Raw genomic sequence first — 13,300 nt, 5'->3', positions numbered from 1 at the left:
TGGTTCCTGGTTTGGAAGACCCCACATGCCACTGAGCAACTAAGCCAGTGTGCCACAACTACTGAGCCTGTGCTCTAGAGCCCGCGAGCCACAACTACTGAGCCCACGTGCTGCAACTACTGACACACACCTAGAGCCCGTGCTCTGCAACAAGAAGCCACCACAATGAGAAGCCTGTGCACTGCAACAAAGAGTAGCCCCCACTCACTGCAACTAGAGAAAGCCTGCCTGCCCAGCAACGAAGACCCAACACAACCAAAAAAAAAAAAAAAACTAATACATACTCATAAAAATATAAATCAACCTTATTATACCATACTGAATTAACTATTGTTTTATTTTTTTTAATCTTTTTTCCATTTTTTTCACAATGCCATACAGCTCTGCATTTAAATCTTCAAAATTTGTCTTACATCATGAAAATTTTCTCAGTATAAAACATAAAACCAGAAACATGGTTTTACAGGCCTTGCCTCAATTTCTGATGCTGCCTCCTGTTCCTGGCAGCTGCCCACAGGGAGGGTTCACAGGTAGGGACCAAAGTAGGGCTAAGCACGAGCCACCTTAATGCAACCTTGGATCTGAGAGCCCAGAGGATGGCTGGGGAGAGGGGGGGTAGTAAGGGCGGGGTCAGGGATTGAGACTTGGTCTTGTTGAACCCACCGTGCTCACCTCGGAGAAGCACTGAGCAAGAACCCAGGCTACATCAAAACTGCACACGATCTGGGCAGCAGAGAACATCTCCAAGACAATCGCCACATCACAGAATCGTATCTATCTCACTGCTGACAGCCTCGTGCTGAACCTACAACATGAAGTGTAGGTCACTTCCCTACACCCAGGGAAGTGACAACCTCATCAAGGGTAAGAAATGAGCCTGGTGACCCAGAACTCGGCCCCCAGAGAAGAAGTGGATCTGTTTCTCCCCTGGTTTTTCAGGAGCCAGTTCGGGGTCCAGCACACGCCCACCCTGCCCCCAGCAACATGTGATGGTCCCCTCAGCATCTGTCCTCCCAACACTTCTTGGAATAATGAGAACTGACCCATTTTCAGGGGAATGACTTTCCTCCCTATGTTGGCCAGGGGTGTTAGGACTGTGTGATTTCTCAAAGATTTCCTAGTGTTGGTTGTTCCTCTCTTGAGGTTGGGAAGCCACAACCACCATCCCAGGAATTCTTAATAAATTTTTATTACTTAAGCTGAAAAAAAAAAAAGAAGGGGACGAAGGAAGGAAATTTACAGTGTCTGCTTATTTCATCAAGTGAAAATATCACAATTTAACGTTTACCATTTACTTGTTTCCAATTTCAACAAATTCTGCAATGTACATCCTTTGAAGGGAATCTTTGCATTTCTGATTTTTTTCTTCAAGACCGATTTCTATGAGTGATATTCCTGGGTCAAAGAGGATAGAGAGTTTAAAGGCTCTCAATTCCTCGAGAATTTCTGAGTCAAAGAGGGTGGACCATTCAAAACCTTTCAACAAACATTACCAAATCACTTTCAAGAAAAGTTCTAATTCATACTTCTCACCAGCAGTACAGAAGTTCCTGGCTCACATTAGTAAAAAGAACTCTGCTTTTTGATTTAGTGAGAAAAGTTGCGTTTAAACTTCTATTTCTTTTTATAGTTTAGTTTAAGATTCTTCCCTTCAATTTATATTTCTTCTGCCTGTTTCCCATCCTTTGCTTGTTTATCAGGGTGTTACGCGTTTTGTCCTTGGAACGTTGTTTTTAACAATACAAAAATACTTTACAAAAACAAGCAAACAAACTACTGGTTGCTAGCTCATGACTGCTCAACACTGGCAGAGGCCCACAAAGTTGCGCTCACCCACTAGAGAACTTACATGGAGGCAGGTAGCCTTTACGCCTCTTGGCGGAAGCAAGACTCCCACAAAACACTAGGGCGGGAGTTGCTGCAAAGGCATTGGCTCTCCCAGCCTGGGGAGAAACGTCTCGCGGGATCTCAGCCGCCCTTAGGGCCTCTGACCCGACTACAAATCCCAACATGCAACGCGCCTCAGGGCCCGAGCGCTCGAATGAAGGCTAAGGTCCAAGGTCATGTGTCTCTCTGTGTAAGGCGACCGGTCATCTCTCCCACGCCTTTTTCTCCTGCTTTCCACCTTGGCCGCCATTTTGTGCGGGAGGTTATAGAACCTCTGAGTCAAGCCGACTCTGTGATCGAGCCCTTCAGGGATCGGCCAATCGGAAGCCAGATCTCGGAGGAAAACCCCGCCTTTACCCGCACGGAGGCGGGAACTGCCACGAAGCTCCTGTGGAGAGAGAGGAAGAAGCTGCGGAAGACGAATAAGAAAGGAGGACTCGAGGATGTTAACCAATGAGGGCGCGGGGGGATTGCGGCCAATGAGAGTGGGGGGACCCCCGGACACGTGGGCCGGGGAGCTGAGCGCTGAGTCCTAGAGCTAAAGCCCGGAGGTGAGTCAGTCACCTTGAGCTGGGCGAGCGCTGTGTACCGAGCAGGGGCAGCAGGGCAGTGGGAGTGCAGGTGACCTGGGGCCGAAAGCCAGCTATCGGCAGGGATGTGGCTGGGTTGTGTGGTGGGGCATTTGCCCCTAGGGCCGGGAAAGGCAATGGCCGTCTGTAACCTTAACAATTAATGTTAGTTACCAACGGTAATGAGCAATTTACTGTCCCGGCTGAGGCGGGCCGTGGACTGCTGTGTGAAATGGGCAGGACCCTGAACGGCACCTACCTAGTTTCTGCCTCCCCAGTCTTCCCGGCAGATCATCCTCTTTGGGTATCATTTCCCGGCTGGGGCTCGGGCCTCCTTCCTTTACTTCCGATCTCCGTGACCTTCCTTTGCAGACCTGTCGCGCTGAAAGTGGTGGAGAGGGAATTTGCGCTGTCCCTCTGACCTCTAATGGTCTCCTCAGCTGGGCCATGGTTCGAGGAAGACCGTGGTCCAGGGAGGACGGGCGGGGTGAAGGGGACGACCGAAGGTCGCGACTGTAAGCAAACAACCAGGCTGTCAGTGGATTTTTTTTTTTTTTTTTCCTCTCCAGACCGAAAAAATGCAGACCACCAGGGCACTACTCATTCCTCCTGCTCTGGTAAGCTGCGGCTCCCGGGTGCTCTGTAGCGCCAGGTGTGGGAACCATCAGTGTTTAATGAATGAACTGAGAGGAGCTTGGCATTCTGATGATGTTGCCCCTTTAGCGAAGCAGTAGGATGGATGCAGTTAACCCCTGATTATTTAAGCCTGTAAACCAAGCTATCTTGGCTTTGCAATGTGGTCAGAGTCTGGATCTGACCTTTACCCCCAGTCTGACTTGGCCATAGTTAGCCCATTGAAACAGTGATTTTCAACATTGGCTGTACATTGGAATCATCTGGGGAGCTTTTAAAACTGATGCCCAGGCTGCACCCTATGGGAGTGGAATCCATGCATCTGTATTTTTTTATAACTCCCCAGGTGATTCTAATGTTCGACCAAGTTTCACAACTGCTATGTTATATTTCTTGAAATAGTTCAAGAAAGCCTTGTTACAGGAGTCTCTGCTTAGGTGACTGTTTCAGGAGCCTCACCAGGCTTACTGGCTCACTCCATTAAGGGTGTATAACAGTGACTACAGTTTTAGCAAAATAAGATTTTCCCCTTCTGATTCCTTTGGTGGTCTGGGTACAAACCCTTCCTGTACTTGGTTTGATGTTAGTGTGGGTATTTGGTTTTCTTTTTTTCCATTCTGGGATATTGATTAAGGGCTGTGCTCATAGAAGTGAACTTTGTTACCCAGTTTTAAATGGAAGGGTTGCCACTGCTGACTACACCAGGGTCTCAGGACAGCTGTCTCTGGTGTGGGCATATCTGGTAGCAACAGTAACACATTAATTGACCTTGAAATACCTTGGACTTGTTTTATTTATAATATTTGTAGTCATTTTTGACTGAAGCTCAGCAGTTAGGGGGATTTTTTTGTTTTGTTTTGATTTCTTGCCTGATTTGGAGAAATGTGTCTTTCTGATTTTATAGATCCGCTCTTGTACCAGGGGTCTGAGCAGGCCTGTGTCTGCCTCCTTCCTGAGTAGGCCAGAGATCCCATCTGAACAGGTAAAGGAGATTGGGCCTTCTTAAGAATTTCCCCAGACTAAGTTCCTTTAAGTTTGTTCAGTTGCCTTTAGGCCAAAGTGGGAGGAGAGTCTGTGGTGCTTTAATAGTTCTAAGTACCTCAAGGTGAGCATTGTAGGTGAGAAACTTGCAAAAGTGAAATTGGGTTTATCATGAACCCCACGAAATTACCCTAGTCCTGTCTGGAAACGGACCCTAAGACTAATTCCAAGCATGCTCTGCAGTCTGAGCGTTCTGTACTTGCTAAGAGCTTGCCAACAATTTCCGAGCTCAGGTGGGTGGGGTGAGGGGTGGAGTCAGCCACCTGTCCTTGAGCCTCACTATCTCCCTTCTTCCGCTCTTTCCTTCTCTACTTCCCTCTCTCTCCCCCTCCTTCTAGCCTTCCTACAGCAGTGTCCCACTCCAGGTGGCCAGGCGGGAGTTCCAGACCAGTGTTGTCTCCCGGGACATTGACACAGCGGCCAAGTTTATTGGTGCTGGGGCTGCCACAGTTGGTGTGGCTGGTTCAGGGGCCGGCATTGGAACAGTGTTTGGCAGTTTGATCATTGGCTATGCCAGGTAAGTTGTGGGGTGGCCTAGAGCGTCCTCTACTATAAATTCCATCTTATTTGGAGGAAGCCTCAGCAAGAGATCCTTCTAGCTTTGTGTTGATTTCATCTACCTCCTGTTTTCTCAGAATTTAAATATAAGTTTCCAGTCTGGCTCACTTAAACTTACCATGTTGGTACTCTGCTTGCCTGTCCAATCCCCAGGATATATGCAAGCTAGGCCCTCTCCCAGTTTCAGCACTATCCATTCACCTAACCTACTTGAGTCCTCCACCACCACCCATGACCCATACCCTCACCCCTTCCTTTCCCTGTCTCTGTCCCCGGCAGGAACCCGTCTCTGAAGCAGCAGCTCTTCTCCTATGCCATTCTGGGCTTTGCCCTGTCTGAGGCTATGGGGCTCTTCTGTTTGATGGTCGCCTTCCTCATCCTCTTTGCCATGTGAGGCTCCATGAAGGTCACCTATCCACCCCTGCTGCTTCGACTCCAGGCCGTGCCCGGTGCTAGAGTGTGCTAAGCTTTACCATTAAACACAATGTTTCTCTAAACTCGTATGCCTGCGCCTCTGTCCTTTGCCCTTGGGGAGGACCTTCATAGAAAGGTGGGACAAGGAAATGGGATTGGGTCAGGAACCATTGGTGATTAGGAACTTCTCAGGGCTGAGAAGTAGCACTGCCATGGCTGTAATAACATCTCCCACAGGAGGGAACACGGATTTGTCTAATGATAATTGGTGCTTTTTTCCCTTCAAATTTACTGTAATAATATGTAACATTTTTGAGGGGCTTAATTTGCACCAAGTTCTTTACCAAGTGTTTTGCATTTTTTATCTCAGCAACACTATGAATTGTAAGTGCAGTTATTATACCTGTTCTGCAAATGAGGGAACTGAGGCTTAGGGAAGCAAAATAACTTGTCCATCATCACAGAGCTGGAAAGTGGCAGAATTGGAGATTTCCTCCCCCCCCCCCACCTCGGGCCAGCCTAAACCTTTACCTGCTGTGCTGTGCCATCTATTTTCATTTTGGCCACACAATTAAGGTGGCACAGATGGGGAAACTTCGTCCCAAAGAAGTTGTATAGTTAGAGTTGGAGGTGGGCCTCCATCTGCCTGCACTTAGCTCCACCTGTAAGTTTCATTTCCTTTCTTAGAGTGCCTAAATGTTCTTGAATAAAGCAGATGAGGGACATGGTCTGTGTTCTTGGAGAATTTACAATCTCAGCTTTGCTAGGGATGAAAAGGGTGTTTGGGGGTGCGGGGTAGTGAACCAACAAATGAATTGCTTAGAGAGCTTAGAGAGCTCCTCACGGTATCATCCTATGCTCTCAGTCTGTGCCCAGCAGGTGCCCCCCACTTGGCCTGACATGGGACTGATAACCCAGGTAAGAGAAAGCTAAGCTGATATATCCACAGAATGAACTTAGGGGTGCTAGTAGGCATGGTCTATCTCAAATATGGGACCCATTTTTTGAAAACCCGATACTTCAACTTATTGCAAAAGTCTGAACTAGTGAAACCAAAATAAAATTCCTAATAATTGTTAACACCTTCCAGCTGAAGGGCAGCTAGTAGAGTTAAAACACCAAAAAATGTGAGTCAATAAGAATGGATTCAATTTAATGCAATTTAAAGACAGTTATGGGACTTCCCTGTTGGCGTAGTGGTTAAGAATCCGCCTGCCAATGCAAGGGACACCGGTGCAAGCCCTGGTCCGGGAAGATTCCATGTGCCACGGAGCCGCTAAGCCCATGCACCACAACTACTGAGCCTGCGCTCTGGAGCCCGCAAGCAACAACTACTGAGCCCGCATGCTGCAACTACTGAAGCCCGCGCACCTAGAGCCTGTGCTCCGCAACAAGAGAAGCCACCACAATGGGGAGCTTACGCACTACAACAAAGTAACCCCCACTTGCCGCAACTAGAGAAAGCCTGTGTGCAGCAATGAAGAACCAATGCAGCCAAAAATAAATAAATAAATAAAGATAATCGTGCAGTTATTTAGGTGTTAAGCATCCTCCTAGGAGTCTTGGGGAATGCTGAAAAATCAAGAGTGGAAACAATACTGAACAATGCCATAAATTATTGAACACGTGGGTACAGAAGCTATGTGCTATAGAAGAGGAAAAGCAAGGAGGCTAGTGTTGGTTGTAATAACATGAGCTAACATTTGAGCACTTGTATGTCAGGCATGGTGGTAAGCATTTTCAATGAATAACTTCAACCTCCCTATGAAATAAGTCATTCTGTAGGTAAGGAAAATGAGGGAGATTCAGAGAGGTGAGGAATCCTGTGAAGGTCATACGGCTGGTTAGTAAAGCTGGGATTCAAACTCCAGAACCTGTGTTCTAATCACTGCTGACTCATCCAAGATTCAGTGACATGCTCAAGGTCGTACAGCAGGGCAACGATTTCAATCCGAGACCACCTAACATTCAACAATCATGGTCTTCTTCCACAGGATCGCTCACCCTTGGCACATTCCCGGCCAGATAAATCATTGTCTGATAATGTTTAGCAACATCCCTAGTCTCTACCCACTAGATGCCAGTGGCAACCTCCCCTCCCCCAGTTGTGACAACCAATTGCCAAATGTAAGATTGACAAATGTCTCCTAGTTCTGGGGCAAAATCACTCCCGGTTGAGAACCGTTGGTCTACTGTAACCTGCTACTTGTCCTCTTAGTCTGTTCACCTTAAATAACTCTCAAGATTGTCCACAGCAACCCAGTGATAGAACCTGAAGCAGAGCCCAGGAATCTTAGGGCCAAAGAGAAGGAATCAGACTGAGGTTGAAGTGGCAGCTGAGGTATCACCAAGGGAGCAATGGATTAACTGGTAATGCTGTTATGCAAATGGAATGCAGTAACCTTTTGGGATGTCAGGCTGGCATCCTTGCCAGGTCACTACCCTTTGGTGGTAATCAAGGGGCAGCCCCCAGGGAAGATGGTTACCTTTTCCGTCCTGTGAAGCTCCAGGAACTTATTTTTTTCCCAAGGGGCTGGTAAGAATTTCCCTTCATCATGCATTCCAAACAGCTTTGGAATTGCTGGGCTTTCAAATCCAAATCAGCGGGGTTGGGAATGTGGTTGGTGGGCCCATGGAACTCTAGAGTCAAGAGAGAATGTGCGGGACTTCCCTGGTGGTCCAGTGGCTAAGACTCCGCACTCCCAATGCAGGGGGCCCAGGTTCCATCCCTGGTCAGGGAACTAGGTCCCGCATGCTGCAACTAAAAGATCCCAGGTGCCGCAACTAGAAGCAGCCAAATAAAGAAATACTAGGAAAAAAAAAGAGAGAATGTGCTCCCACCCGCAAGCAGGCAATTAGTCCATTACCATTGAGATTCTTTATCTAAGCTCTATGGCCCATGGATGGGACCATTTTGCTTACCGCAAAATATTTGTGAGTACATACAGAGGTGCACTGTTCTTGGGAGAGGGGTAATGACCAAAAAAACACTGAGTAACCACTGCCTTAAGAGTTCAGCAAGGTGGCAAAGACCATAAACTTGGGAGTTAGAGGGGAGTGCAAATCTCAGCCCTGCCATTTCCTAACTATGAAGTTAATTATCTCTCTTGAGCCTTGATTTCCCCATCTGTAAAATGGGGATGAGAACAATTCATAGTGATTGCAACAACAAAGTAAGATAATACAGGTAAATGTATGCAAATAATGATAATATATGTAATGTATACATGTACAGTATTTTTAATATACATGTACAGTATTAATTATATGTAATATAAAGATGTATTGAGTACGTAATGAGATAACACATAATACGTGTATTATTAAAAATTTTAATATAGCTATTACTTATAATCAGAAGCCTCCAACACCCAGTCCAAGTTCTGATTTTTCCTTTTAGCCCCCAATTTGTGACCTGGGTGGGAACTCTTCATCTATTCCTGGCACTGAGCCCAAGACAAAAGGCTAGGCCCTGGAGGGGAAGGACTGCCCCAGAGAGCAGTGGGACACAAGACCTTGGGGAAGAGGAGAAGGATCTTCACGATGTATCTATTTAGAAGGTTGAAGCACAGCAGTGACCTGAACATCAGGATACTTGCTGGTCTGTGTCCTGGGGGAGAGTGCTTGCCAGGTTGCCATGAGCAAGGTGCTACCAAACTTTGCTGCACTGAGAGATGGCTCAATGCAGTCCAGTGTGCTGGGGAGGAGAGAGAGGCTTGGATCCAGTTTCCTGTCGGAACACAGCTTGGTTGTGTCATCCATCCCCAGAGGCCATGGGAGTGGCTTCAGAAGGCACACTCTTGCGCTGTGGCCAAGCTGCCAGGGAAAAGCAGCCAGGTGTTGCCTTGAAAAAGTCAGTGAGCACTGGACTAAGCAATGCCAATTCACAAAGTTCTGCTAGCCTCTCCCTGGTCCTTCCTTTCCCAGTTTAGAGGCCTTCTGGAGTTCCCTTGGGAGTTGGTGAGCTGGTCCTTCAAGCAGCTGCAGCCCTTTAGACCTTGAGTTGAAGATTCTTTGTACAAGCTTGGCCAGCCCTTTGGAAAGAAAATGGGCATTTCTGAGGAAGAGGAGGTGAAATCTTAAAGATCCGTGGCCAGGGGAAGGGCACCTGGCTACCAAACACTTCCATTGTGTTTACCATTTCTGCAATACTCACTGAATGTCAGATCCTGGAGATATAAGATGGGTGCTCCATGCTTACTGCCCTAGAGGACGTCATATGTAGTAGCTAGACGAGTAACCAAACCACTAAAATAAAAAGCAGGGCTTCCCCGGTGGCACAGTGGTTAAGAATCCGCCTGCCAAGGCAGAGGACACGGGTTCGAGCCCTGGTCCGGGAAGATCCCACATGCCGCGGAGGAACTAAGCCCGTGAGCCACAACTACTGAGCCTGCGTGCCACAACTACTGAAGCCTGCGCACCTAGAGCCCGTGCACCGCAACAAGAGAAGCCTCCGCAATGAGAAGCCCGCGCATTGCAACGAAGAGTAGCCCCCGCTCACCGCAACTAGAGAAAGCCCGCACCAGCAATGAAGACCCAATGCAGCCAAAGATAAATAAATAAATTTATTTTTTTTAAAAAGCAGTACGTGCTATAATAAAGGTATGAATTACTTCAGAGGATGGAGTAATTAAAAATGACTAATAATATTAATAATATGCCTGGGGGTGTTAAAGCTTGGCAGAGAAAGTAATATTACAGCCAGGCTTGAAGGTAAGAATAATAAGAGTTAATAATTATTGGGACTTCCCTGGTGGGGCAGTGGTTAAGAATCCGCCTGCCAACTCAGGGAACACAGATTTGATCCCTGGTCCGGGAGGATCCCACATGCCTCGGAGCAACTAAGCCCATGCGCCACAACTAATGAGCCCGTGTCCCACAACTACTGAGGCCTGTGCGCCTAGAACCCATGCTCCACAACAAGAGGAGCCATCGCAATGAGAAGCCTGAGCACCGCAACAAAGAGTAGCTCCCACTCAACACAACTAGAGAAAGACCGTGCACGGCAACAAAGACCCAATGCAACCAAAAATAAAATAAATAATTTTTTTAAAGAGTTAATAATTATTGAACGCAGGACTTCCAGGACTTCCCTGGTGGCACAGTGGTTAAGAATCCACCTGCCAGTGCAGGGGACATAGGTTCGAGCCCTGGTCCGGGAAGATCCCACATGCCACGGAGCAACTAAGCCCATGTGCCACAACTACTGAGCCCACACACCCAGAGCCCATGCTCCGCAACAAGAGAAGCCACCCAATGCAGCCAAAAATAAATAAGTAAAATTTAAGATAATAATAATTATTATTATTATCAAACACTTACTTTGGCCAGGTATTGTGCACATTCATCATCACATTATCTCTTCTTTATAGCTACTATTTTTTTATCAGTATTACTGATGAAGAATAGAAGCTTAGAGACTTTAAATAATTAGGATTTTCCCTAATAAAGGGAAAGCGTATTCCAGGTAGAGAAAATATGAGCACAGGCCCAGAGGAGAGAAGGCACATGGGCAAGTGAGGTGCCAATTATTTGGACAGTGCTTACCACTTTGCAAAACACTTCTAAAAATGCCACACTTAATCCTCAGAAAAACCCTGAGAGGTAGTAATTATCACCATTCTATGGATGCAGAAATAGGCTCAAAGAGGATATTTGCAGAGTGGTACATATCAAAGGTTGAACCTCTTTTTTCTGGATCTGAGGTAAGTGGTTTTCTGTTCATTGTCCCATCTCTAATGGACCTTGTACCTGAAAACAATGGTCCAATAATAAGTAAGGGACCCATTGAGGACTCCTCTCACCCCATGGGCCCCCTATGGGCCTCTGCAGTCTGTAGCCATGGAGAAGCTATGAAGTAGTGTTTTTCTTTGCGTGAGGTTACCCAATGACTTTTGACCATCTTACTAAGTAAATAATACCCAAGAAAAATTCTAGAATCCTTAAAAAATGAATGAAATATATAGTTTGAATAGGCAATAGATGTACAGCACAACATTTAAAAGGTACAAGTGTGTTTGTGTGTGTGTATGTGTGTATATATATATATATATATATATATATATATATATATATGCCCTTTGCCCCATCTTGTCTGCAGTCAAGAGGCAACCGCTGTTACCAGTTTCTTGCATATCCTTTCAGAGATATTTAGGCATCTTTATTATAGAGTGGTAAAATGCTATACCAATAAAACATGAAATCTGTATAAAATATTGTATCAATTCATTTTGCTTCATGTTAAGTACCTAAGCTGTGACAGGCCCCATGCTGGATTCATAGATAATACACGATCTAGAGTCCGAAGAACGGGGAGCAGGAGGGAGTAGGGGGTGGAAGCAACAGGTACCAAAGGACTGTAATTAGTACAAGGTACAATGTGATAAGTGTGGGAGAGAGTTCCAAGCTGTGACAGTATCACATAGTGGTCAGAACGTTTTTTCTGGAGACAGATTTGGCTTGCTCTCACTGTGACCCATGTAAATGACTGAACCTCTGTAAGCCTCTCTTTTTCCATCTATCAGAATGGACTAATAATAGTACTTACTTCATAGGTTTGTTGAAAGGAATAAATAAGACATACAAAGCACTTGGCACAGGACTTGCCTGGTGGTGTAGTGGTTAAGTGGTTAAGAATCCACCTGCCAGGGACTTCCCTGGTGGCACAGTGGTTGGAAATCTGCCTGCCAGTGCAGGGGACACGGGTTCGAGCCCTGGTCCGGGAGGATTCCACATGCCGCGGACCAGCTAGGCCCTTGCACCATAACTACTGAAGCCCACGCGCTCTAGGGCCCGCGTGCTGCAACTCCTGAGCCCGTGTGCTGCAACTGCTGAAGCCCGCACGTCTAGAGCCAATGCTCCACAACAAGAGAAGTCACTGTAATGAGAAGCCCGCGTACCACAATAAAGAGTGGCCCCTGCTGGCCGCAACTAGAGAAAGCCTGTGCACAGCAACGAAGACCCAGCACAGCCAAAAATAATTTTAAAAATAAGATAAAATTTTAAAAATAATAATAAAAAAAGAATCCGCCTGCCAATGCAGGGGACACAGGTTCAAGCCCTGGTCCGGGAAGATCCACGTGCCACGGAGCAACTAAGCCCATGTGCCACAACTACTGAGCCTGTGCTGTAGAGCCTGCGAGCCACAACTACTGAGCCTGTGTACCACAACTACTGAAGGCCGTGCGGCTAGAGCCCGTACTCCGCAACAAGAGAAGCCACCACAATGAGAAGCCCGCGCACCGTAACGAAGAGCAGCCCCCGCCCGCCGCAACTGGAGAAAGCCCACGCACAGCAACGAAGACCCAACGGAGCCAAAAATTAAAAAAAAAAATCCATTTGTGTTTAAAAAAAAAAAAAAAGCGCTTGGCACCTATTAGGCACTCAATAAATGTTAACTAAAAATCCAGTATTTTAGCTCTCAATAAATGCTGGCTATTATCACTCAACTCCACAGTCCCTGGCTGGAAAATTCATAAAGCTGTGAAAACAGCACTTCTTTTTTAAGAAACAAATTTGGCGGCAAAACGTAATCTAAAGTGAGGCTGGGGCTTCCCTGGTGGCGCAGTGGTTGGGAATCCGCCTGCCAATGCAGGGGACACGGGTTCGAGCCTTGTTCCAGGAAGATCCCACATGCTGCGGAGCAACTAAGCCCGTGAGCCACAACCTACTGAGCCTGCGCTCTAGAGCCCACGTGCCACAACTACTGAGCCCTTGTGCCACAACTACTGAAGCCCGTGCGCCTAGAGCCTGCACTCGGCAACAAGAGAAGCCACCGCAATGAGAAGCCCGCGCACCGCAACGAAGAGTGGATCCCGCTCGCTGCGACTAGACAAAGCCCACGAGCAGCAGCGAAGACCCAATACAGCCAAAAATAAAAATAAATAGATACAACATTAAAGAAATAAAAAAGTTTAAAAATAAAAAATAAAGTGAGGCTATTCGTCTGATTTTGTATGAATATTCATAAGTGTACCCAAATTAATATGAATATTCATATGCTTTGCTACAGAAGTATCAGTATGTTTGGTTACTGAGTGCTGCCCGAGGTCTTGCTGGGAGTGTTAAATTATGATCCTGTACTCTTTTTTTTTTTAATTATTATTTATTTATTTACTTTTTTATTTTTGGCTGTGTTGGGTCCTAGTTGCGGCACGCGGGATCTGTGTTGAGGCATGTGGGATCTTTCGTTGCAGCAC

General features: G+C 46.6%; 1 protein-coding gene and 1 non-coding gene across 3 annotated transcripts; both read left to right on the top strand.

Moving 5' to 3' along the window:
- The first annotated feature begins 300 nt into the window (after nucleotides 1-300).
- LOC132512464 (small nucleolar RNA U89) lies at nucleotides 301-587 on the top strand. The gene has a single exon (XR_009538191.1). It is a non-coding gene; the product is annotated as a small nucleolar RNA U89 (small nucleolar RNA).
- Nucleotides 588-2,340: 1,753 nt separating this feature from the next.
- ATP5MC1 (ATP synthase membrane subunit c locus 1) lies at nucleotides 2,341-5,185 on the top strand. Of its 2 annotated transcripts, none has more exons than XM_060133180.1 (5): nucleotides 2,341-2,438; nucleotides 3,026-3,073; nucleotides 3,994-4,071; nucleotides 4,469-4,647; nucleotides 4,968-5,185. In XM_060133180.1, the coding sequence occupies exons 2-5, from the start codon at nucleotides 3,035-3,037 to the stop codon at nucleotides 5,080-5,082; spliced, it is 411 nt and encodes a 136-aa protein (XP_059989163.1). In that variant the 5' UTR covers nucleotides 2,341-2,438; nucleotides 3,026-3,034; the 3' UTR covers nucleotides 5,083-5,185. The 2 variants fall into 2 exon arrangements, with proteins under 2 accessions (XP_059989163.1, XP_059989162.1); XM_060133179.1 differs by having other exon boundaries at nucleotides 2,401-2,508.
- The last annotated feature ends 8,115 nt before the right edge of the window (nucleotides 5,186-13,300 follow it).

This window comes from Lagenorhynchus albirostris, chromosome 20 (genome assembly GCF_949774975.1).
Source record: "Lagenorhynchus albirostris chromosome 20, mLagAlb1.1, whole genome shotgun sequence".
NCBI classification, from domain to species: Eukaryota; Metazoa; Chordata; class Mammalia; order Artiodactyla; family Delphinidae; genus Lagenorhynchus; species Lagenorhynchus albirostris.
The sequence above is the reverse complement of the archived record's forward strand: the minus strand, read 5'-3'. Positions and strand labels throughout refer to the sequence as shown.